The following is a 24,999-nucleotide window of genomic DNA, read 5'->3' as shown; positions in this document are numbered from 1 at the left end:
CTCAGTTACCTCATCTGTAAAATGGGGGTGAAGACTGTGAGCCCCAAGTGGGAGAACCTGATCACCTGTATCCTTCCCAGCACTTAGAACAGTGCAGTGCACATAGTAAGCGCTTAATAAATGCCATCATTATCATTATTACAACTGACTTCCTTGCGCACAATGAGCTTACAGTCTAGAGGGGGAAGCAGGCATTAATATAATTAATAATTATATCAAGCACTTAGTACAGTGTCTGCACACAGTAAGCACTCAATACGATTGAATGAATATATGAAAAATAAATGACATAATTAGGCAAGTGCTGTGGGGGTGGGGTGAGTAAAAGGAGCAAGTCAGGGAGATGCAGAACTGAGTGGGCAAAGAGGAAAGGAGGATTTAGTCACAGAAGGCCTCTTGGAGGAGGCGTGCCTTCAGTAAGACTCTGAAGCAGGGTAGAGTAAGGGAGGATTGAGGAGGGAGGGCATTTCAGGCTAGAGGCAGGACTTGGGTGAGGGGGTGGTAACAAGATAGATGAGATTGAGGTACAGCGAGAAGGTTGGCAATAGGGGAGGGAAGTTTACAGCTGGCTTGGAGTAGGAGAGCAGCAAGGTGAGGTAGTGGGGGAAAAAAGGGGATTTGAGGGCTTTAAACCAATAGCGAGGACTTGGATTGTACTTCCCAAGCACTTAGTACAGTGCTCTGCACACAGTAAGCGCTCAATACGATTGAATACCGCACACCCAAGCCACGGCATTCGAGTACTTACTACTGTAGGCCACTGTACTCAGCACTAGGGAGATGACAGAATTTAGACACCTGATCTCTATCTTGAAGGGGTTTACAAGCCAATAGTTTGGGTTCCAGACTTTACAGCCTGAGACTGAAACCATCGCTCCTTTCCACAGCTGCTTCCTTCTTTCTCCTAATAGCCACTGACTCAGGTGCCCACCTGTCCCCGCTACTAGATGCGGAGCCACTCGAATCGGAGCACTTACTGTGTGAAGAGCACTGGCCTGAGCCCTTGGAAGATGTTTGCTAGCTGTCGTCATCATCATCGATCGTATTGATTGAGCGCTGTCGTCCTCTCCCAAGTGCTCACAGCTTGGATCCCCATCCCACCCCTGAATGCCCCCTCTCCCACAAAGGATGACAGCTCAAGTCACACACACATGATTTATTCCATACCAAGTCAAATAAGGAAGCAAAGGGGGAAACAGATGAAGGGAGATAGATGCAACGGGTAGGAGTCAGAATGCCATGGTGTTTTGACTCTTGGTGTATTTTTTTCCCCCCTCCCACAAATGGTGGGGGGTTTGCTTAGGCACCCCTTGCCTGCTCCTCCAGAAGGGGATACACATCCACACACAAACACACACACCACAGCCCTACTTCTGACACTGCCTCCCCTCCTAGCCGCCCCCCCATTGTCAGAGGGGAGGGTCCGGACTCGGTGGGTCAGAGCTGGGCAGGGGGCTCCGCAGACCGGGCTGCAGGGAGGGCTTGGCCTGTCTATAGAATTGAGGTACCCAGGCTTCACCCAAGCCCTGCAGTCGGGTCCAAAATAGGCAGAGTCCCGGAGCAGAGCCCTGGCCCCCGAGTCCAGAACCCTCTCCCCCTGAGAGAGATTCCCTCTCCTCACCTCCTCCCATACCCATGCTACTCCCATAGCATGTGCGTGCTCACAGACACACCCACACAAATACCCCCTTCTAGAGGAGCCAGCGATGACCTCAGGGGCTGGAGTCCATCAGCATTTGGGGCACCAAGAGCCAGCATTGTCCAAAGGGTGGGGATGCACAGAGTAGCCGGGGAACCTCTCTTCCACTGTCAGCACCTCTTCAAGGCTACTCTGCAGCTTCAATTCACTTCCCTGGGGGTGGGATAGATGAGGGGTGGTCCCCTGGGGGTTGCGTAGCCGGTGGTCGCAGGCACTGAGCCCCGGACAAGGCCGGGGGGGAAGCCCAACCTAATCAGACCAAGGCCCATCAGGGCTCCAGCCCCTGTTCCAGGCTGTGGGCCCACCCCAGGGCAGGGGCACCGCTAGCTGGATTAGCAACTGGCATCTGTCTTGGGAGAAGCTGGGGGTGCTCTATTGGCATGGCTGGGCACAGTTGGTCTGTTAGATAGTCCGCTCGTATAGGCGGTCTGCTGGCATGGCTGGTCCACTGGATGGTCTGCTGGCACTGCTGGGCATGGGCAGTCTGTTGGAGGGTCTGCTGGCACCGCTGCTCTGCTGCCCTGGCTTGTCCGCTGGCACAGCTGAGCCGCCGGACGGTCTGCTGGCACAGCTGATCCACTGGACGGTCCGCTGGAACGGCTGGTCCGCTGGTACGGCTGATCCGCTGGTCCGCTAGATGGTCTGCTGGCACAGCTGATTCACTGGACGGTCCGCTGGCACAACTGGTCCGCTGGCACGGCTGGTCCCTGGACAGTCCGCCGGCACGGCTGGTCTTCTGCCACAGCTGGTCCACTGGCCCTTGGAGACATCAGGGAGAGTGGCTCAGAATTAGAGAGGGCCCAGCCCCCACCGCAACCCCTTCCCATTCCTGGACCCCTTCCAATTCCCCCGTGCCACCCCCCAATACGGCCAGGGCCCCTCTCCCCAGGAGAGCAGAGAGGTGGGAGTCAAAGCCCCAGAGAAAGGGATGGTTAGAAGGGTGGGGTGCAGTGGCAAACAGCGGGGAGGGGGCATTAGGCCAGGAAGGGTGGGGGGCCCCCCTCATCCTCCCCCGGGCAGAGATAGTAGACCCCACTGAGAGTCTCACCTGGGCGAGCGTTATCCAGCAGGCTCCATCCACCTCCATCAGGCCCCATCCACCTCCAGCATGCCAGGCCGGCTCCCAGCCGGGGGCAGTGGTCCTTGGGTCTGGCTTTGCTCCCCTTGCAGGGGTAACAGGTCAGGCCCAGCCCCCCTCCCCCTAGACCTCCCACCAACAGGTCCAATCCCTGCCCTGAAAGGGCTTTCACACTAATGACCCTCGTGGGGCACCCCCTGCTTCATTCAATCCTATTTATTGAGCACTTACTGTGTGCAGAGCACCATAAAAACGCTTGTGATTGCAACACAACAGCCACCCCTTATTGCCACATGTCCCTGCCCGAGTGGGCACGGAGGGGGAGGCTCATCCAAGCGCACAGACACGGACCCCCAACCCTTTTTAGGGAGGGGGCTTGCAGGGGGAAACTCAGGTAGTCACACAAGCCCAATCCCACCCAACCTCACCCACGCGTTAACGCTCGGCTCGGAGCCAAGAGGTCAGGGAGGGGAAATCGAGGCTGCGGGTCGGCAGCGGGCACGCGACCTTCCTAGGCGGGACTGCAAGATCTGGAGCGACGGAAATCATTCAATCATATTCATTGAGCGCTTACTGTATGCAGAGCACTGTACTGAACGCTTGGAAAGTACAATTCAGCAAACAAAGACAATCCCTGCCCCCAAGGGGCTCACAGTGGGGGGAGAGATTAGACAGACATCAATAAGTAGAATTATATAGATATATGCTTATATGTACATAGGTGTTTCAGAGTGGCAGAGCAGAGGGAGGGAGTTGGGGTGACGCTGAAGAGAAAGGGAGGTGGTGGGGGGGGGGTCTCTGCCAGCCCCAATTCCCCCCTCTCTGCCCAAATGGGCTTCCACTCTAACGGGAGAGAAGACATACCGGGAGAAGGAGGAGGAGAGAAAGGATACAGGCCCAGACATGGAGGGAGGAAGAGCCGCCTTCCTCCACTATCTAGTTTGCGACGGCTGATATGGTCCAAGCAAGCATCAATTACTATCAGTCGTATTTATTGAGCTCTTACTGTGTGCATAGCACTGTGCTACGCATTTGAGAGAACACAAGACAACAGAGAAGATAATCATTGTGGTATTTAAATACTTACTGGGTGTCAGGCACTATATTAAGTGCCAGGGGTGGATGGAAATACACATAAATCAGGTTGGACGCAGTCCCTGTTCCACATAGGGTACCTTGTTTTAATCCCCATTTTACAGCTGAGGTAAATGAGGCACAGAGAATTGACTTGCCCAAGGTAACACAGCAAACAAATGGCGGAGCCGGAATTAATAATAATAATAGCAGCATTTGTTAAGTACTTATTATGCGCAAAGCACTGTTCTAAGCGCCGGCGGGGAATACAAGGTGATCAGGTTGTCCCACGTGGGGCTCAGTCTTCATCCCCATTTTACAGATGGGGGAACAGGCTCAGAGAAGTTAAGTGATTTGCCCAAGCTCACACAGCAGACACAGGGAAGAGAGGGATTAGAACCCATGACCTTCTCACTTCCAAGCTCATAATAATGGTACTTGTTAAGCGCTTACTATGTGCAAAGCACTGCGGGGATACAAGGTGATCAGGTTGTCCCACGTGGGGCCCACAGTCTTAGTCCCCCTTTTACAGAAGAGGGAACTGAGGCGCAGAGAAGTGACCCAGCTGACAATGGGCAGAGCCGGGATTTGAACCCATGACCTCTGCCTCCAAAACCCAGGCTCTTTCCGCTGAGCCACGCCGCTTCACTCTTCCCCTACGCCACGCCCCCAGTCTTCAATAACGACCAAATCAGAAGGAATCAAACCAAAATCGATGCCGCTGTAGTCATCGCCGGGACCACAGCCAGAGAGGAACATCAGAATAGTCCAGCGGTAGGCGAGTCCCACAACCTCTGCTCCCCAAACCCATCCATTACTTTCCTCTTTCTCAATCATCATCATCATCATCAAACCTTCAACAGCTGTGCCAACCCCCACGAAAAGAAAGAACCCGGGGGGAGCCAGCTAGCATGGCTCCCGCCTTACTCACCAACTGCCAAGAAGAAAATGGGCAGCCTAGGCCTCTACATGCAGAGCAGGGAAATGGGTGGAGGGCCTCAGTGGCCAGGGACCCTTATATGGGGCAAGGAGGAGCCCAGAAGGCTCTGGGGCCTTAAAGGCACACCGCTTAGTGGCCCAATTAGGGGCACCTGTGGGCATTTATAGCTATAATTCTATTTATTCCGACTGTTTTGACACCTGCCTCCATGTTTGGTTGTCCGTCTCCCCCTTCTATTCATTCAGTCGTATTTATTGAGCGCTTACTGTGTGCAGAGCACACAGACCCCCTTCTAGACCGGGCAGGGACCGTCTCTCTATGTTGCCAACTTGTAATAATAATAATAATGGCATTTGCTAATCAATCAATCGTATTTATTGAGTGCTTACTATGTGCAGAGCACTGTACTAAGCGCTTGGGAAGTACTAATTGGCAACATATAGAGACAGTCCCTACCCAACAGTGGGCTCACAGTCTAAAAGCGTTTACTATGTGCAAAGCACTGTTCTAAGCGCTGAGGAGGGGGGATACAAGGTGATCAGGTTGTCCCACGGGGGGCTCGCAATCTTAATCCCCATTTTACAGATGAGGGAACTGAGACGCCGAGAAGTGAAGCGACTTGCCCGAGGTCACCCAGCAGACATTTGCAGGGCCGGGATTCGAACCCATGACCTAGGACTACAAAGCCCATGCTCTTTCCACTGAGCCACGCGGCTTCAAGTCTTGGGAGCTTGTACTTCCCAAGCGCCGAGTATGGTGCTCTGCACACAGTGAGCGCTCAATAAGTACGACTGAATGAATGGATGAGAGAGCAGGGCCCTTGGAAAGGACAGCGGGGTCGTGGCCGGAAGAAGCGGCAGGGATTTAGGGGTGTGCGGGGGGTCCGCCCGGATCAAACTAGAAAAGCAGCGTGGCACAGTGGAAAGAGCCCGGGCTTGGGAGTCAGAGGTCATGGGTTCTAATCCCGACTCCGCCGCTTGTCAGCTGTGTGACTTTGGGCGAGGCACTTCACTTCTCTGGGCCTCAGTCACCTCATCTGGAAAATGGGGGTGAAGACAGTGAGCCCCACGGGGGACAACCTGATAATATTGTATCTTCCCCAGCGCTTAGTACAGGGGGGACATGGAAGGATGAGGGGGTCTCACGACTCTTGGGGTACACGGAGGGGAGCGTAATTTTATTTATGGGGAAGCAGCGTGGCCCACTGGAAAGAGCCCGGGCTTTGGAGTCAGAGGTCGTGGGTTCAAATCCCGGCTCTGCCAGCTGTCGGCTGTGTGACTTTGGGCAAGTCACTTCACTTCTCTGGGCCTCAGTTCCCTCATCTGTAAAATGGGGAGGAAGACTGTGAGCCCTCCGTGGGACAACCTGATCACCTTGTAACCTCCCCAGCGCTTAGAACAGTGCTTTGCACATAGTAAGCGCTTAATAAATGCCATTATTATTATTATTGTTATTATTATTATTATTTGTGTGTATTGATGTCCCCCTATAGACTGGGGGCAGGGAATGTCCCTGTTTATTTGTCCCTTTTAGACTGTGAGCCCAGTGTTGGGTAGGGACTGTCTCTATATGTTGCCAATTTGTACTTCCCAAGCGCTTAGTACAGTGCTCTGCACATAGTAAGCGCTCAATAAATACGATTGATGATGTTTATTGTTGTCTTGGACTTTCCCAATTGCTTAGTACAGTGCTCTGCCCTCAGTAAGCGCTTAATAAGTACGAGTGACTGAATGAATGAAACATATGCCCTTTGAGGGACACGGAGAGGAGCTCAGGGACATCCCCCCCACCAAGGTACACGGGGACAGAAGGGGCGAAGGGTACTTGTTTTGACGTCTGTCTCCCCCCTTCTAGACTGGAAACCCGGGGAGGGCAGGGATGGTCTCTCTTTATTGTTCAATTGTACTTTCCAAGCGCTTAGTACAGTGCTCTGCACACAGTAAGCGCTCAATAAATACGACTGAAGGAAGGACGCACAGGAGAGTGGAGGGGACCACTCTTACCCCCACCACCCCCTGGATGGGGAAGGGATGGGAGAAGTGGGAATCAAATCAACTTGATTTTGCGAATGAGCCTCTGCACCCCTGTGGCTGTTGGACTTTCCCAAGCGTTTAATACATCGCCCTGCACATAAGAAGCGCTCAATAAATACGATTGAATGAATGAATAATGAGCGGGGAGGGTCTCTGCCTCCATCTCATGAGGAGAAGGCGGGTTAACACCGCACTTGCTCATCTGTAATATGGGGATTAGAGAAGCAGTGTTGCTCAGTGGAAAGAGCCCGGGGTTTGGAGTCAGAGGTCACGGGTTCAAATCCCGGCTCTGCCAGTTGTCAGCTGGGTGACTTTGGGCAAGTCACTTCACTTCTCTGGGCCTCAGTTACCTCTTCTGCAAAATGGGGATTGAGACCGTGAGCCCCCCGTGGGACAACCTTATCACCTTGTAACCTCCCCAGCGCTTAGAACAGTGTTTTGCACATAGTAAGCGCTTAATAAATGCCATTATTATTAAACACCGCACTTGCTCATCTGTAATATGAGGATTAGAGAAGCAGCGTGGCTCAGTGGAAAGAGCCCGGGCTTTGGAGTCAGAGGTCATGGGTTCAAATCCCGGCTCCGCCAGTTGTCAGCTGTGTGACTTTGGGCAAGTCACTTCACTTCTCTGGGCCTCAGTTACCTCATCTGCAAAATGGGGATTGAGACTGTGAGCCCCCCGTGGGCCAACCTGATCACCTTGTAACCTCCCCAGCGCTCAGAACAGTGCTTTGCACATAGTAAGTGCTTAATAAATGCCATTATTATTATTATTATTAACACCGCACTTGCTCATCTGTAATATGAGGATTAGAGAAGCAGCGTTGCTCAGTGGGAAGAGCCCGGGCTTTGGAGTCAGAGGTCACGGGTTCAAATCCTGGATCTGCCAGTTGTCAGCTGTGTGACTTTGGGTAAGTCACTTCACTTCTCTGGGCCTCAGTTACCTCATCTGCAAAATGGGGATTGAGACCATGAGCCCCCCCCCCGGGACACCCTGATCACCTTGTCGCCTCCCCAGCGCTTAGAACAGTGCTTTGCACATAGTAAGCGCTTAATAAATGCCATCATCATTATTATTATATTAAACACCTGCTCTCGTTCCCATTTAAACAACCGTGAGCCCCTCCCGTGACAGGGATCGCGTCCCATCTGATTATTTAGTACCTCCCCAGCGCTTAGCACAGTGCTTGACATGTAGAAAGCACTTAACACATATCGCAATTTTTATTATTTTAATCGAATACAGAAGAGAAGCAGTGTGGCCTATTGGGTAGAGCACGGGCCTCGGAGTCAAAAGGACCTGGTTTCAAATCCTGCCTCTGCCTCTTGTCTGCTATGTGGCTTTGGGCAAATCACTTAACTTCTCGGTACCTCAGTTGTCCTATCTGTATAATAGGGATTGGGACAGTGAGCCCCGTGGGGGACGGGGACTGTGTCCAATCTGATGAATTTGTCACTACTCCAGTGCTTAGAACAGTGCTCGGCGCGTAGTAAGCACTTAAATCATCAATCGTATTTATTGAGCGCTTACTATGTACAGAGCACTGTACTAAGCGCTTGGGAAGTACAAATTGGCAACATATAGAGACAGTCCCTACCCAACAGTGGGCTCACAGTCTAAAAATGATCTGTTCTGATGGTATCGACACCTGTCGTTTTGTTTTGTTGGCTTTCTGTGAGCCCGTTATTGTGTAGGAACTGTCTCTGTTGCCAAATTGTACTTTCCAAGTGCTTAGTACAGTGCTCTGCACACAGTAAGCGCTCAATAAATACGATTGAATGAATACAATTCATTCATTTATTGAGCGCTTACTACGTGCAAAGCACTGTTCTGAGCGCTGGGGGGGATACAAGGGGATCAGGTTGTCCCACGGGGGGCTCACAGTCTTAATCCCCATTTTACAGATGAGGGAACTGAGGCCCAGAGAAGTGAAGTGACTTGCCCAAAGTCACACGGCTGACAGTTGGCAGAGCCGGGATTCGAACCCATGACCTCTGACTCCAAAGCCCGGGCTCTTCCCACTGAGCCACGCCGCTTCTCTAAAACGCACCCTCCAGCCCCACAGCACTATGTCCGCGTCTGTAACTTATTTATTTCTCTTAATGCCTGTCTCTCCTGTTAGACTGTAAGCTCGCTACGGGCAGGGAATTTATCTGCTAAATGTTATTCTCCCAAGCACTTATGTACACGGTAATGCTCAAAAAATAACATTGAATGAATGAATTAGTATCATTGCGATAACGATTACCCCGTTTTCCTTCCCCACACTATGGATTGATCAGAAACTTCCCCATCCCGTGAGCTCGTTGTGGGCAGGGAATGTCACTATTTATTGGTGCGTTGCGGTTTCCCAAGCTCTTAGTACAGTGCTCTGTACACAGTAAGTGCTCAAAACAGTACCTCATCTGTAAAATGGGGATTAAGACTGTGAGCCCCCTTGGGACCACTTGATCACCTTGTAACCTCCCCAGCCCTTAGAACAGTGCCTTGCACATAGTAAGCGCTTAATAAATGCCATTATTAATTAATTAATAATAATAAAAAATACGATTGGATGAACGAATGAATGAATTTGGTCGCTTCTGGCCCCTCGGGCCCCTCTTCGTCACCCCCAGCCCTGCTCTCTCTGCTCCCCTCACAACAATGGATCCATCCCCGGCTCTCCCAGGCTGTGTGGCTGCAGGGCATTTGCTCGACCTCTCTGAGCCCTGGAGCGGGGGGAGTATAAGTATATAGTCTTTTAGACTGTGAGCCCGCTGTTGGGTAGGGACTGTCTCTATATGTTGCCAATTTGTACTTCCCAAGCACTTAGTACAGTGCTCTGCACATAGTAAGCGCTCAATAAATACGACTGATGATGATGATGATGAGTATAAGGGCACAGAGACACACAAGGATGAGGATGAGGGCGGATGGCTGTGCTTGAGCGATTTATAGATTTAAAGAACTCCAACCCGCCCCCACCCCCGGGTCCAAAAGTGCCAGCTGGTTGCGGGCAGGAAACACGTCTGCCAACTCCGCTCTCCCAAGTGCTCAGTACAGTGCCCTGCACACAGAAAGCGCTCGATAAATACGATTGATTGATTGCCCAGAAGCAGTAGTTGGGGGGGCCAAGCTTGCCCTTGGGGGTCAGTGCCCGTTGGTGAGACAATCCCTCCATCTGTTAGACCTGTTAGATCTGTTAGAGAAGCAGCGTGGCTCAGTGGAAAGAGCCCGGGCTTTGGAGTCAGAGGTCGTGGGTTCGAATCCCGGCTCCGCCACAAGTCTGCTGTGTGACCTTGGGCAAGTCACTTCACTTCTCTGAGCCTCAGTTCCCTCATCTGTAAAAATGGGGATTAAGACTGTGAGCCTCACGTGGGACAACTTGATCACATTGTATCCCCCCAGTGCTTAGAACAGTGCTTTGCACATAGTAAGCGCTTAACAAATGCCATTATTATTATTATTATTATTATCTGTTGTCGAATTGTACTTTCCAAGCGCTTTGTACAGTGCTCGGCACACAGTAAGCGCTCAATAAATTCGATCGAAGGAATGAAAGCTTCCGGGCCCGCTCTGGGGAAGGGGCTGACTTATCTTCGGTACGATATGGTAACAGTCCCCGGGGTCACTGAAGATCGGGGGCCCCGCGCGTCGGGGTCCGATTGTCCCCGGCCTCCTTCGAGGCCCACGGTCCAGAGAGGGTGGGAGGTGGGAGGTCGGGGTGGGGGTATCAGCCCCAGGGCCGGGGGCCGGCCCGGGTGAGGTCGGGGGTGTCGGCGGAGGTGAAGAGGCGCTCCGGCTCCACCAGGAACATGTGGTACAGGTTCCAACCCAGCATGGCCAGCAGCGGCAGGAACGTCAGCCCGAACCCAAAGCCGCGGAAAGATCGGCCCATGGCGAAGGTCACCCAGTACACCAGCCTGCGGACAAGGAGCCAGTGGTAAGGGGGAAGGGGGGGTCAGGATACCAAGCTGGGGGCACGGGGTCAGCCAGGACACTGGCCTGTGGGCGAAGGGGTCGGGGGTCAGTCGGGATACCGGTCTGGGGGCGGGGGACGTGACTCGAGGGTCAGTCGGGATGCCAGCTTGGGGGCAGGGTTCACGGCTCAGCTAGGCCCCCCAGCCTGGGAGATGGGCAGGAGCCAAGCCCGGCCAGGACAGAGACCGGGAATTGGACCGGATTCGGTTTCCGGGTGCCCGGGACGCACCGGGAGATGGCGAAGAGTCCGGCGAGCAGCGGCAGCAGCTTGAGGAGGTCCTGCGGCAGGTGGGTGGCCAGCACGGCCAGGTTGAAGAAGTACAGCACGAACAGCTGGACCGACTGACCCACGTAGCGGCGGTGCAGCTCTACCTCGGGTCGGGGGGCCGTGAACGGCCGTGGGGAGCCGAAGCACAGCAGGGACACGCCGTGGACCAGCAGGCCTGCCGGGGGGGTCACCGGAGGGGTCACCGGAGGGGTCACCGGGGGGGGGGGGGTCACCGGCTGGGCGGCCACAAGGACCGCATAAGGGACGGGAGGGACGGAGAGAGTCGGGGAGCGAGGTCAGTCGCCTGCGAGACGGGGGTCGGGGGTCACCAGGGGAGGGCTCAAGGTCACGGGGCCGTGGGGACTTGCTGTCAGGGATAATAATAATCATCATCAATTGTATTTATTGAGCGCTTACTGTGTGCAGAGCACTGTACTAAGCGCTTGGGAAGTACAAATTGGCAACATAGAGAGACGGTCCCTACCCAACAGTGGGCTCACAGTCTAATGATGGCATCTGTTAAGGGCTTACAATGTGCCAAGCACTGTTCTAAGCACTGGGGTAGATTCAAGGTCACGCTGAGAAGCAGCGTGGCTCAGTGGAAAGAGCCCGGGCTTTGGAGTCGGAGGTCGTGGGTTCAAATCCCGGCTCCGCCAATTGTCAGCTGGGTGACTCTGGGCAAGTCACTTCACTTCTCTGGGCCTCAGTTCCCTCATCGGTCAAATGGGGATTAAGACTGCGAGCCCCCCGTGGGACGACCTGATCACCTTGTAACCTCCCCAGCGCTTAGAACAGTGCTTGGCACATAGTAAGCGCTTAATAAATGCCATTATTATTATTATTATTATTATTATCAAGTTGTCCCATGTGGGGCTCACAGTCTTTAATCCCCATTTTACAGATGAGGGAACTGAAGCAAGGAGAAGTTAAGCCAGAGACGTTGTTAGAGGAGCAGCGTGGCTCAGTGGAAAGAGCCTGGGCTTGGGAGTCGGAGGTCGTGGGTTCAAATCCCGGCTCCGCCACCTGTCAGCTGTGTGACTCTGGGCAAGTCACTTCACTTCTCTGGGCCTCAGTTCCCTCATCTGTAAAATGGGGATGAAGACTGTGAGCCCCCCGTGGGACGACCTGATCACCTTGTAACCTCCCCAGCACTTAGAACAGTGCTTGGCACAGAGGAAGCACTTAATAAATGCCATCATCATTATCATTATTATTATTAAGCGGCTTGCCCGAAGTGGCAGACAAGTGGCGGAGCTGGGATAAGAACCCGCATCCTTTATGGACGCGGGGCAGGACAGGGGATGGGGACATGGGGACACGGTGCCAGGCCTCGGGGGTGGGAGGTTAGGGGGAGGATCGGGGCGCCCTTTCCCGCCCTTTCGGCTCACCCAGCACTATGGGGAAGGTGGCGAAGACGCCGCAGCGCAGGGTGTAGACGAGGCGGGAGGCCAGCGTGGGCAGGCGCGGGGCGTCGAAGGGCAGGAGGGTGAAGGCGCCGTACAGCAGGCAGGGGAACAGCACCAGGGCGGCCCCCATGGACGCCACGGCCCGCCAGCCGTCCCGCTCGCCGCGCCCGCCGCCCCGGCACCCCAACGGGCACCGGGACCACCCTGCCCGCTCCCGGCCTACCATCTCCCACTTCCTACAGGGAGGCTCCGCCGCCGCGGCCTCCCATTTGCGGCTGGGGGACCCTCCCGCCGCGGCCTCCCATTTGCGGCCCGGTGATCCCCCCGCCGCGGCCTCCCACTTGCGGCCGGGGGATCCCACCACGGCCGGGTAGGGAGGGTCCGGCGGGTGGCCCGTCTCGCTCTCGTAGCGGACGATGAGGTCGGTGGTAGGCCGCGGCGGGGCCGGGCACAGCTCCACGCACTGAGGGTCGATGGGCACCACGGCCCGGGACCCCGGCGGGGTCAGCGGCTCGGGAGGGTCGGCCAGGGGAGCGCTGGGCTGAGGGGTCGACGGGGTGCAGGGAGTCCAAGGCAGGGTGGCCGCCTCGCTGGCCACATCCCCCTCCCCTGCGTCGTTCACCCCTTCGCCGTCCGGTGAGCCGTTGGACGCGGGGGATGCGCCCGGGGACTGGGGCGGGTGGTGGGAGGGCCGCTTCTTGGAGGACTCTGGGTTGGGCGCCCCCAGCTCCATGAGGGCCAGGGCCTCGTGGTCCACCATGCTGGGAGGCGGGAGCCGGGCGGGGGTCCTAGAGCCGCATAAGCCGTCACCCTGGGCCGGAAAATCGGTCAGTGCCTGCCCCACGCCCGTGGAGAGGGCAGGGGGCCGAGGGGGGCAACGTCAGGGGTGCAGATGAGGCAGGAATCCCAGAGGGCCGGGGGGGTGGGAGGTGTTGACAGGGCCCACGGGGGTCTCCGGACAGGAAGGGCAGGGATTGGGGGTGCGGAAGAGGGCGGGAATTTTGCAGGGGGGCAGAGACAAGGGTGGGGAAGGGATCTGACGGGGAGGTGGGGACGTGAGATGGGGCAGGGACGGAGAGGGGGAAGAGACGGGGCAAGGACAAGAGCTGGGACCTGCTACGGGGAAGCTAGCAGGGAAGCAGCGTGGCTCAGTGGAAAGAGCCCGGGCTTTGGAGTCAGAGGTCAGGGGTTCAAATCCCGGCTCCGCCAATTGTCAGCTGGGTGACTTTGGGCACTTCTCTGGGCCTCAGTTCCCTCATCTGGAAAATGGGGATTAAGACTGTGAGCCCCCCGTGGGACAACCTGATCACCTTGTAACCTCCCCGGCACTTAGAACGGTGCTTTGCACATAGTAAGTGCTTAATAAATGCCATTATTATTATTATTATTACAAGGGCAGGGGTTGGGGGTCATTCATTCAATTGTATTTATTGAGCGCTTACTGTGTGCAGAGCACTGGACTAAGCGCTTGGGAAGTACAAGTTGGCAACAGCTAGAGACGGTCCCTACCCAACAGCGGGCTCACAGTCTAGAAGGGGGAGACAGACGACGAAACAGACGGACAGGTGTCAAGTCGTCAGAACAGATAGAATTAAAGCGAAACACACATCATTAACAAAATAAATAGAATAGTAAATACGTACAAGTAAAATGAATAGAGTGATAAATCTGGATAAACATGTATACAGGTGCTGTGGGGAGGGGAAGGAGGTAGGGCTGGGGGGATTCATTCATTCATTCGATCGTATTTATTGAGCGCTTACTGTGTGCAGAGCACTGTAATCAATCAATCGTATTTATTGAGTGCTTACTGTGTGCAGAGCACTGGACTAAGCGCTTGGGAAGTCCAAGTTGGCAGCAGCTAGAGACGGTCCCTACCCAACAGTGGGCTCGCAGTCTAGCAGGGGGAGACAGACAACGAAACAAACGGACAGGTGTCAAGTCGTCAGAACAGATAGAATTAAAGCGAAACGCACATCATTAACAAAATAAATAGAATAGTAAATACGTACAAGTAAAATAAATAGAGTGATAAATCCGGACAAACATATATACAGGTGCTGAGGGGAGAGGAAGGAGGAGAGGAAAAAGGGGGTCACCCAAGCTGGAGCGTCGGTTCCCAAATCCCCCCACCCTTCCTGTCCCCCATCTGACTGTGAGCCCACTGTTGGGTAGGGACTGTCTCTGTCAATCAATCAATCAATCAATCAATCGTATTTATTGAGAGCTTACTGTGTGCAGAGCACTGTACTAAGCGCTTGGGAAGTCCAAGTTGGCAACATAGAGAGACAGTCCCTACCCAACAGTGGGCTCACGGTCTAAAAGGGGGAGACAGAGAACAAAACCAAACGTACTAACAAAATAAAATAAATAGAATAGATAGGTACAAGTAAAATAAATAGAGTAATAAATATGTACAAACATATATACAGGCGCTGTGGGGAAGGGAAGGTGGTAAGATGGGGGGGATGGAAGGGGCTCAGTCTGGGAAGGCCTCCTGTCGCCAACTTGTACTTCCCAAGCGCTTAGTCCAGTGCTCTGCACACAGTAAGCGCTCAATAAATATGATTGATTGATTGATTGATTGACTGGGCCCATGGGGGATGGGAGATGATGGGGAGCTGGTTAATAATAAGAATGGTATTTGTTAAGCGCTTACTTCTAAGTGCTGGACCAGGGGGCCATGGAGGGATGAGAGGGGGACCCTGCCCCCCGCCCCAAGGTGCCCGCTCACACCCCCCGGGTTGTCTCTCACTGCGGGCCGGGCCTTGCCGTGGGACGGTGCGGAGGGTCATGGGGGGCCAGGGAAGGGGCTGTCCATCGGTCCAGGCGGCTCCGGCTTCTGCGGTGGCGATGACTCTACTCCTTCCAGGACGCCCCTTCCTTCCCCCCTCCAGGCCCGGGCCTGCTCCTCCCCGGCTCACCTTGGCAAAACCGGCCCGACCGGGGCAGGTGCGGCCTCCTTAAAGGGCCCAGGCCGGGGCGGGAAGGGAGCCCAGGGTGGACCGCCGTCGTGCCGAGCCCCAAATCGGGTCGTCGCTCAGTCAGTCCTATTTATTGAGCGCTCACTGTGCACAGAGCACTGGACTAAACTCTTGCCAGAGTGTAAGAGAACAGACACACAACGAGCCGACGGTCTAGAGGGCGAGACTTACCTCCAACAGAGCCCTGTAGTGGTTGCCTACTGCGCGCAAGGCGTTGCGCTGGGCCGGTGGGTTCTTAGATCGTGAGCATTCGGGGAGCCAAAGACTTGTATTCCTGTCCAACGCTTACGACACCGTTCTGTGCACAGAAAGCGTTTAATACATAATAATAATAATAATGATGGCGTTTGTTAAGCCCTTACTATGTGCAAAGCGCTGGGGTGGATACAGGGTGATCAGGTTGTCCCAACGGGGGGCTCGCAGTCTTCATCCCCATTCTGAGGGAACCGAGGCCCAGAGAAGTGAAGCGACTTGCCCAAAGTCACACAGCCAAGTGGCGGAGTCGGGATTCAAACCCATGACCTCTGACTCCAAAGTCCGGGCTCTTTCCACTGAGCCGCGTTGCTTCTCTATACATGCCATTACTACTCCTAGAAAAGCAGTGTAGTCTGGCGGAAATCGATCGATCGTATTTATTGAGCGCTTACTGTGGGCAGAGCACTGTACTAAGCGCTTGCGAAGTCCAAGTTGGCGACATATAGAGACGGTCCCTACCCAACAGCGGGCTCACAGTCTAGAAGGGGGAGACAGAGAACGAAACAAAACATAGTAACAAAATAAAATAAATAGAATAGATACAGCGGGCTCACAGTCTAGAAGGGGGAGACAGAGAACGAAACAAAACATAGTAACAAAATAAAATAAATAGAATAGATACGTACAAGTAAAATAAATAAATAAATAGAGTAATAAATATGTACAAACATATATACAGGTGCTGCGGGGGGATGGAGAGGGGGAGGAGGGGGAGAGCTTAGTACAGTGCTCTGCACACAGTAAGCGCTCAATAAATACGATTGATGATGAGAGGAAAGAGCACAGGCCTGGGATTAAGAGGATCTGGGTTCTAATCCCCGCGCTGCCACTTGCCCGCTGTGTGACCTTGGGCAAATCACTTCCCTTCCTTGGGCCTCAGTTTCCTCATCTGAAAAAATGGGGATTAAATCCAACTCCCCCCTACTTAGACTGTGAGCCCCACGTGGGACAGGGACTGGGTCCAAAGTGATAACCTTGTATCAAGCAATCGATTGTATTTATTGAGTGCTTACGGTGTGCAGAGCGCGGTACTAAGCGCTTGGGAGAGTACAATATAACAACAAACAGACACATCCCCTGCCCGCAACGAGCTTAGAGTCTGGAGGAGGGGGTGACGGACATTGATAGAAATCAGTTAATGACAGAGATGTGGACAGAAGTGCTGCGGGGCTGGGAGGGGGGATGAATAAAGGGAATGAGTCAGAAGGAAGTGGGAAAAATGGAAATAAGGACTGGTCTCTACCTGATCTACTCCACTGCTTAGAACAGTGCTTGGCTCATAGCAAAGGCTTAGTACATCATTATTATTATTATTATTATTACTTAGTGTGTGCCACGTACTGTGCTGCTGCATGCCTGCTGCGTGCAATGCTGAAGAGGATGACACGGACTACAGTCTGCCCACAATTCACGGGGGAAACTGTCAGATAATAATAATATAATAGTAATAATAATAGTAATGGGATTTGTTAAGCACTTACTACGTGCCATCATCATCATCAATCGTATTTATTGAGCGCTTACTGTGTGCAGAGCACTGTACTAAGCGCTTGGGAAGTACCATACTAAGCTCTGGGGTGTATATAAGCCAATTTGGTGTTGCCAATTTGTACTTCCCAAGCGCTTAGTACAGTGTTCTGCACATAGTAAGCGCTCAATAAATACGATTGATATAAGCAACTAAGGATGGACACAGTCCCTATCCTACGTGGGGCTCACGGTCTCCACCCCCATTTTACAGATGAGGTAACTGGGGCACAGAAAAGTGAAGTGCTTTGCCCGAAGTTCATTCATTCGTTCATTCAACTATTTATGGAGCACTTATTGTGTGCAAAGCACTGTACTAAGCGGTTGGGAAGTAAAATTCAACAAATTCCCTGCCCACAACAAGCTTATAGTCTAGAGGGGGAGGCAGACATTAATATCAATAAATAAATGACAGATATTCATTCACTTGATTGTATTTTAGACTGTGAACCCACTGTTGGGGCTCTATATGTTGCCAACTTGTACTTCCCAAGCGCTTAGTACAGTGCTCTGCACACAGTAAGCGCTCAATAAATACGATTGATTGATTGGTTTTGTTCTCTGTCTCCCCCTTTTAGACTGTGAGCCCACTGTTGGGTAGGGACTGTCTCTAATTGTTGCCAACTTGTACTTCCCAAGCGCTTAGTACAGTGCTCTGCACACAGTAAGCACTCGATAAATACGAATGATTGATTTATTGAGCATTTAATACACGCCATTACTACTCCTAGAAAAGCAGTGTAGTCTAGTGGAAAGAGCACAGGCCTGGGATTAAGAGGATCTGGGTTCTAATCCCCGCGCTGCCGCTTGCCCGCTGTGTGACCTTGGGCAAATCACTGTGTGCAAAGCACTATACTGAGCGCTTGGGAGAGTACAATAGAACAATAAACAGACACATTCCCTGCCCATAATGAGCTTACAGTCTAGAGGGGGAGATTGTCATTAATCATCATCATCATCATCATCATCAGTCGTATTTATTGAGCGCTTACTATGTGCAGAGCACTGTACTAAGCGCTTGGGAAGTACAAATTGGCAACATTTAGAGACAGTCCCTACCCAACAGTGGGTTCACAGTCTAAAAGGGGGAGACAGAGAACAAAACCAAACATACTAACAAAATAAAATATATAGAACAGATATGTACAAGTAAAATAAATAAATAAATAGAGTAATAAATATGTACAAACATATATACATATATACAGGTGCATATACATATATATTAATAGAAATCAATAAATGACAGAGAGGGACATAAGTGCTTTGGGGTTGCGGGGGGCAGGGTGATGAATAAAGGGAGTGAGTCAGGGCGATGCAGGAGGGAGTGGGACAAGAGGAAAAGAGGGTTCAGTCCGGGAGGGCTCCTTGGAGGAGACGGGCTTTCGACTTGTCCCAGTCAGGGATGAGCGCAGAGAACTCACACACGCAGGAAACTGTGCCTTCTAGACTGTGAGCCCGCTGTTGGGTAGGGACCGTCTCCATATGTTGCCAACTCGTACATCCCAAGCGCTTAGTCCAGTGCTCTGCACACAGTAAGCGCTCAATAAATGCGATTGAATGAATGAATGAATTGTATTTTGTTAATAGGTTTCGTTTTGTTCTCTGCCTCTCCCTTCTAGACTGTGAGCCCGCTGTTGGGTAGGGGCCGTCTCTATCTGTTGCCAACTTGTACTTCTCAAGCGCTTAGTCCAGTGCTCTGCACACGGTAAGCGCTCAGTAAATGCGATTGAATGAATGAATGAATCTGGAAACCCAGACAGCTCCCTGGAGGTGGCGGGGGGATGGAGGTGATGACCTGTGGGGTGCCCCTCCGGCCCCCCATTTCTGTGTTTTTTGGTCTTTCCGTGTCGTGAGGCCTGAAACTTTCTCTAGGGTGCATGAAACCGAGCTAGTCTATTGCATCAGTCGCCTTGCTGGCCAGGCTTAGTGGATAGAACAAGGGCCTGGGTTCTAATCCTCACTCTGCCTCTTACCTGCTGTGCGTTGGTTGCTCTGTGATCTTGGGCAAGTCCTGCTGCTCCCCGGATTGGAGCTGCCCCTGCCAAATCTGGCGGACCGCAGCTCTACCCTCCTGAAAGTCCACCTCTTCCATCAGTACAGTGCCTGGCACATAGTAAGCACTTAACAAATGCCATATCAAGAATAATAATTATTCTTATCAAGCCTTCCCTGATTTGCTTTCAGCCCCCCAAAGTTTACCAGCCCGCCAGCCACCTCTGGCACTCAGGTATGTTTCCCCCACAAAGTAGGAAAAGCTTAGGAGAAGCAGCGTGTCTCAGTGGAAAGAGCTTGGGCTTTGGAGTCAGAGGTCACGGGTTCAAATCCCAGCTCCGCCGATTGCCAGCTGTGTGACTTTGGGCAAGTCACTTCACTTTTCTGTGCCTCAGTTCCCTCATCTGTAAAATGGGGATTAAGACTGTGAGCCCCCTGAGGGACAACCTGATCACCCTGTATCCACCCCAAGCGCTTAGAACAGTGCTTTACACAGATTAAGCGCTTAATAAATGTCATTATAATAATAATTGTGGAATTAGTTAAGCGCTATGCATCAGGCACTGTACTAAGCCCTGGGTTGGATTCAAGAAAATTGGGTTGGACACCGTTCTTGTCTCAGATGGGGCTCATAATCTTAATCCCCATTTTGCAGATGAGGCGACTGAGGCACAGAGAAGTGAAGCGACTTGCCCAAGGTTGCACAGCAGATAAGTGGCGGAGCCGGGATTAGAATTCAGGTCCCTCTGACTTCCAAGCCCGTGCTCTACCCACTAGACCACGCTGCTTCTCGTGTGCTTCACACCGGCTACATGTTGAATCTGGAACAGGGATCGAAATACTGTAAGCGCTGAAACAAATACCATAATAAGAGGGACAAGGGGGGTTTAAATCCTGGCTCCACCGCATGTCATTCATTCATTCAATCATTTATTTGGCTTTGACTATACTAAGCACTTGGGAAAGTACAATACTACAACAACAAACAGTGACAATCCCTGCTCACATAGAGATCACAGTCTAGAAGGGGGGAGACAGACATCAATACAAATAAATAAAATTACAGAGATATATAAATAAGTGCCGCGGGGCTGTGAAAGGCAGGGGGAAGAGCAAAGGAAGCAAGTCAGGGGACACAAAAGGGAATGGGAGATGAGGAAAAGTGGGGCTTAATTGGGGAAGGCCTCTTGGAGGAGATGTGCCTTCAGTAAGGATTTGAAGATGGGGAGAGTCGTTGTCTGGTGGATTTGAGGAGGGAGGAAGTTCCGGACCCGGGGCAGGACATGGGCCGGGATCGTCGGTGAGACAGGCGAGATGGAGGCGCAGTGAGAAGGTTAACACTAAAGTAGCGAAGTGTACGGGCTGGGCTGAAGAAGGAGAGAAGTGAGGTGAGGTAGGAGGTGGCACGGTGATGGACTGCTTTAAAGCCAGTGGTGAAGCGTTTTTGTCCTCTATGGAGGTGGACAGGCAACCACTGGAGATTTTTGAGGGGGGTGACGTGTCCTGAACGATTCCGTAAAAAGATGATCCGGGCAGCAGAGTGAAGTATGGGCTGGACTGGGGAGAGGCAGGAGGTTGCGAGGTCAGCAAAGAGGCCGATGCAGTAATCTAGGCGGGATAGGGTGACTGACTGTATTGGCGTGGTAGTAATTTGGATGGAGGGGAAAGGGCGGATTTTCGTGACGCCGTGAAGGTGGGACCGACAGGATTTGGTGACGGATTGAATACGTGGGTTGAATGAGAGAGAGGAGTCCAGGATAACGCCAACGTTACGGGCTTGTGAGACAGGAAGGGTGGTGGGGCCGTCTCCAGTGACGGGAAAGTCCGGGAGAGGACAGAGTTTGGGGGGGTAAAACGAGGAGCTCTGTTTTGGATATATCAAGTTTAAGGTGACTTGAGGGCATCCAAGTCGAGATGTCTTTCATTCATTCATTCATTCAATCGTATTTATTGAGCGCTTACTGTGTGCAGAGCACTGTACTAAGCACTTGGGAAGTACAAGTTGGTGACACATAGAGACGGTCCCTACCCAACAAAAGGCTCACGGTCTAGAAGGGGGAGACAGACAGCAAAACAAAACATGTGGACAGGTGTCAAGTTGTCAGAATAAATAGAATTAAAGCTAAATTCATTCATCCATTCAATCATATTTACTGAGTGCTTACTGTGTGCAGAGCACTGTACTAAGTGCTTGGGAAGTACAAGTTGGCTACATATAGAGATGGTCCCTTCCCAACAACGGGCTCACAGTCTAGAAGGGGGAGATAGACAGCAAAACAAAACATGTGGACAGGTGTCAAGTCGTCAGAATAAATAGAATTAAAGCTAAATAAATTCATTCATCCATTCAATCATATTTACTGAGTGCTTACTGCGTGCAGAGCACTGTACTAAGTGCTTGGGAAGTACAAGTTGGCTACATATAGAGACGGTCCCTTCCCAACAACGGGCTCACAGTCTAGAAGGGGGAGATAGACAGCAAAACAAAACATGTGGACAGGTGTCAAGTCGTCAGAACAAATAGAACTAAAGCTAAATAAAGCCATTCATTCATTCAATCGTATTTATTGAGCGCTTACTGTGTGCAGAGCACTGTACTAAGCGCTTGGGAAGTACAAGTTGGCGACATATAGAGACGGCCCCTACCCAACAGCGGGCTCACAGTCTAGAAGGGGGAGACAGACAACAAAACATGTGGACAGATGTCAAGTCGTCAGAAAAAATAGAATTAAAGCTAAATAAATTAATTCATTCACTCATTCAATCATATTTATTGACTGCTTACTGTGTGCAGAGCACTGTACTAAGCGCTTGGGAAGTACAAGTTGGCAACATAGAGAGACGGTCCCTACCCAACAACGGGCTCACAGTCTAGAAGGGGGCGACGGACAACAAAACAAAACACGTGGACCGGTGTCAAATCATCAGAATAAACAGAAATAAAGCTAGATGCACATCATTAACAAAATAAATAGAATAGTAAATATGTACAAGTAAAATAGAGTAATAAATCTGTACAAACATATATACAGGTGCTGTGGGGAGGGGAAGGAGGTAGGGCGGGGGGGATGGGGAGGAGGAGAGGAAAAAAGGGGGCTCAGTGTGGGAAGGCCTCCTGGAGGAGGTGAGCTCTCAGTAGGGCTTTGAAGGGAGGGAGAGAGCTAGCTTGGCGGATGTGCGGAGGGAGGGCGTTCCGGGCCAGGGGGAGGACGTGGGCCGGGGGTCATCATCATCATCATCAATCGTATTTATTGAGCGCTTACTATGTGCAGAGCACTGGACTAAGCGCTTGGGAAGTACAAGTTGGCAACATATAGAGACAGTCCCTACCCAACAGTGGGCTCACAGTCTAAAAGGGGTCGACGGCGGGACGGGAGAGAACGAGGTACGGTGAGGAGGTTAGCGGCAGAGGAGCGGAGGGTGCGGGCTGGGCTGGAGAAGGACAGAAGGGAGGTGAGGTAGGAGGGCGCGAGGGGATGGACAGACTTGAAGCCGAGGGTGAGCAGTTTTTGCTTTATGCGTCGGTTGACCGGCAGCCACTGGAGATTTTTGAGGACAAAAATCTGTCTTGAAGGCAGGAGGAGACGCGAGCCTGGAGAGAGGGAGAGAGATCTGCTGTGTGACCTTGGGCAAGTCACTCCACTTCTCTGTGCCTGTTACCTCATGTGGAAAATGGGGATTGAGAGTGTGAGCACCCCCGGGACGAAGGCTGTGTCCAACCCGATATGCTTGTACCCACCTCAGTCTTTGTACAGTGCTTGGCAAACAGTGAGCTCTTAACCAATGCCTTATTATTAATCAATTATACTACCAATTTGCCAATTATGTGTTGGCAAACCGCCTGCCCCATTAGAGGGGAAGCTCCTAATGGGCAGGGAACGTGCTCCTTGGTGGCTTGTACTTTCCCCAGGGCTTAGCCCAGTTAATGGCACCCTGGGGCAGTGTGGCTTTGGGGAAAGAGGGAGTCAGCGCTTAGTACAGTGCTCTGCACATGGTAAGCACTCAATAAATACGGTTGAATTAATGAATGAGTCAGGGGACGTGGGTTCTAATCCACTTGTCTGCAATGTGGCCTTGGGCAAGCCACTTCACTTCTCTGGGCCTCAGTTCCCTCATCCATCAAATGGGGATGAAGACTGGGAGCCCCACGGGAGACAGCCTGATGACCTTGGATAATAGTAATAATAATAATGGCATTTATTAAGCACTTCCTATGTGCAACGCACTGGAGAAGCAGCATGGCTCAGTGGAAAGAGCCCGGGCTTTGGATTCAGAGTTCATGGGTTCAAATCCCCGCTCTGCCAATTGTCAGCTGTGTGACTTTGGGCAACTCACTTTACTTCTCTGGGCCTCAGTTCCCTCATCTGTAAAATGGGGATGAAGACTGTGAGCCCCCGTGGGACAACCTGATCACCTTTTTAACCTCCCCAGCGCTTAGAACAGTGCTATGCATGTAGTAAGTGCTTAATAAACGCCATCATTATTATCATTATTATCAGCTATGTGACTTTGGGCAAGTCACTTCACTTCTCTGGGCCTCAGTTCCCTCACCTGCCAAACGGGGATGAAGACTGTGGGCCCCCCGTGGGACAACCTGATCACCTTAACCTCCCCAGCGCTTAGAACAGTGTTTTGCACGTAGTAAGCGCTTAATAAATACCATTATTATCATTATTATTATCATCAGCTATGTGACTTTGGGCAAGTCACTTCACTTCTCTGGGCCTCAGTTCCCTCACCTGCCAAACGGGGATGAAGACTGTGGGCCCCCCGTGGGACAACCTGATCACCTTAACCTCCCCAGCGCTTAGAACAGTGTTTTGCACGTAGTAAGCGCTTAATAAATACCATTATTATCATTACTATTATCATCAGCTATGTGACTTTGGGCAAGTCACTTCACTTCTCTGGGCCTCAGTTCCCTCACCTGCCAAACGGGGATGAAGTCTGTGGGCCCCCCGTGGGACAACCTGATCACCTTAACCTCCCCAGCGCTTAGAACAGTGCTTTGCATGTAGTAAGCGCTTAATAAATGCCATCATTATTATTATTATTATCAGGTATATGACTTTGGGCAAGTCACTTCACTGGGCCTCAGTTCCCTCACCTGTCAAATGGGGATGAAGACTGTGGGCCCCCCGTGGGCCAACCTGATCACCTTAACCTCCCCAGCGCTTAGAACAGTGTTTTGCACGTAGTAAGCGCTTAATAAACGCCATCATTATTATTATTATCAGCTATGTGACTTTGGGCAAGTTACTTCACTTTTCTGTGCCTTAGTTACCTCACCTGCCAAATGGGGATGAAGATTGTGGGCCAACCTGATCACCTCGTTAACCTCCCCAGCGCTCAGAACAGTGACTTGCACGCAGTAAGCGCTTAATACATGCTATCATTATTATGAAGTGGCCAAGTCGGGATTTGAACCCATGACCTCTGACTCCAAAGCCCGGGCTCTGAACACTGAACCACGCTGCTTCCCTTGGATCTCCCCCAGCGCTTAGGACAGTGCTTGGCACATAAAAAGCGATTAATAAACGTCGTTAATGTTATTCTGAGGTAGTCACGGTCCCCTCCACCGTGGCGGGGCCTGCTCCCTCAGGGCCCGCCCGGCCTCCATTAGCTGAGGGGAGCCCTCTCGCGAGATCTGGCGGCCTCCGCGGAGGATCTCGCGAGAGTTCCGGGCGTCCGCAGGCGCAGGCGCCGAGGCCGGGGCAGGCCGGGAAGAGGAGGTGGGGGGGGCGGCGGAGGGCCCCGTCGCGGCAGCCGCCTCGCAGCG

At 52.3% G+C, this 24,999-nt stretch overlaps 1 protein-coding gene across 1 annotated transcript; it reads right to left on the bottom strand.

Annotated features, from left to right (window-relative positions):
- Window positions 1–10,537: 10,537 nt before the first annotated feature.
- On the bottom strand, window positions 10,538–13,219 carry TMEM79 (transmembrane protein 79). The gene is made up of 3 exons (XM_038768507.1): window positions 12,442–13,219; window positions 11,015–11,228; window positions 10,538–10,727 (listed from the first exon to the last, which is right to left on the bottom strand). The coding sequence occupies exons 1-3, from the start codon at window positions 13,217–13,219 to the stop codon at window positions 10,538–10,540; spliced, it is 1,182 nt and encodes a 393-aa protein (XP_038624435.1).
- Window positions 13,220–24,999: the final 11,780 nt, after the last annotated feature.

Source organism: Tachyglossus aculeatus, chromosome Y4 (genome assembly GCF_015852505.1).
Source record: "Tachyglossus aculeatus isolate mTacAcu1 chromosome Y4, mTacAcu1.pri, whole genome shotgun sequence".
NCBI lineage: Eukaryota > Metazoa > Chordata > Mammalia > Monotremata > Tachyglossidae > Tachyglossus > Tachyglossus aculeatus.
Note: the sequence above shows the minus strand (reverse complement) of the source record. Positions and strands in the feature narration are given on the sequence as shown.

Coding starts and splice junctions, on each gene's coding strand:
- TMEM79 (XM_038768507.1), bottom strand. CDS start 13,219: ATGGTGGACCACGAGGCCCTGGCCCTCATGGAGCTGGGGGCGCCCAAC. Junction 11,229..12,441: donor CACCTTCCCCATAGTGCTGG/GTGAGCCGAAAG, acceptor CCCCCCCGGCAG/GCCTGCTGGTCCACGGCGTG. Junction 10,728..11,014: donor GGACTCTTCGCCATCTCCCG/GTGCGTCCCGGG, acceptor CCTTGTCCGCAG/GCTGGTGTACTGGGTGACCT.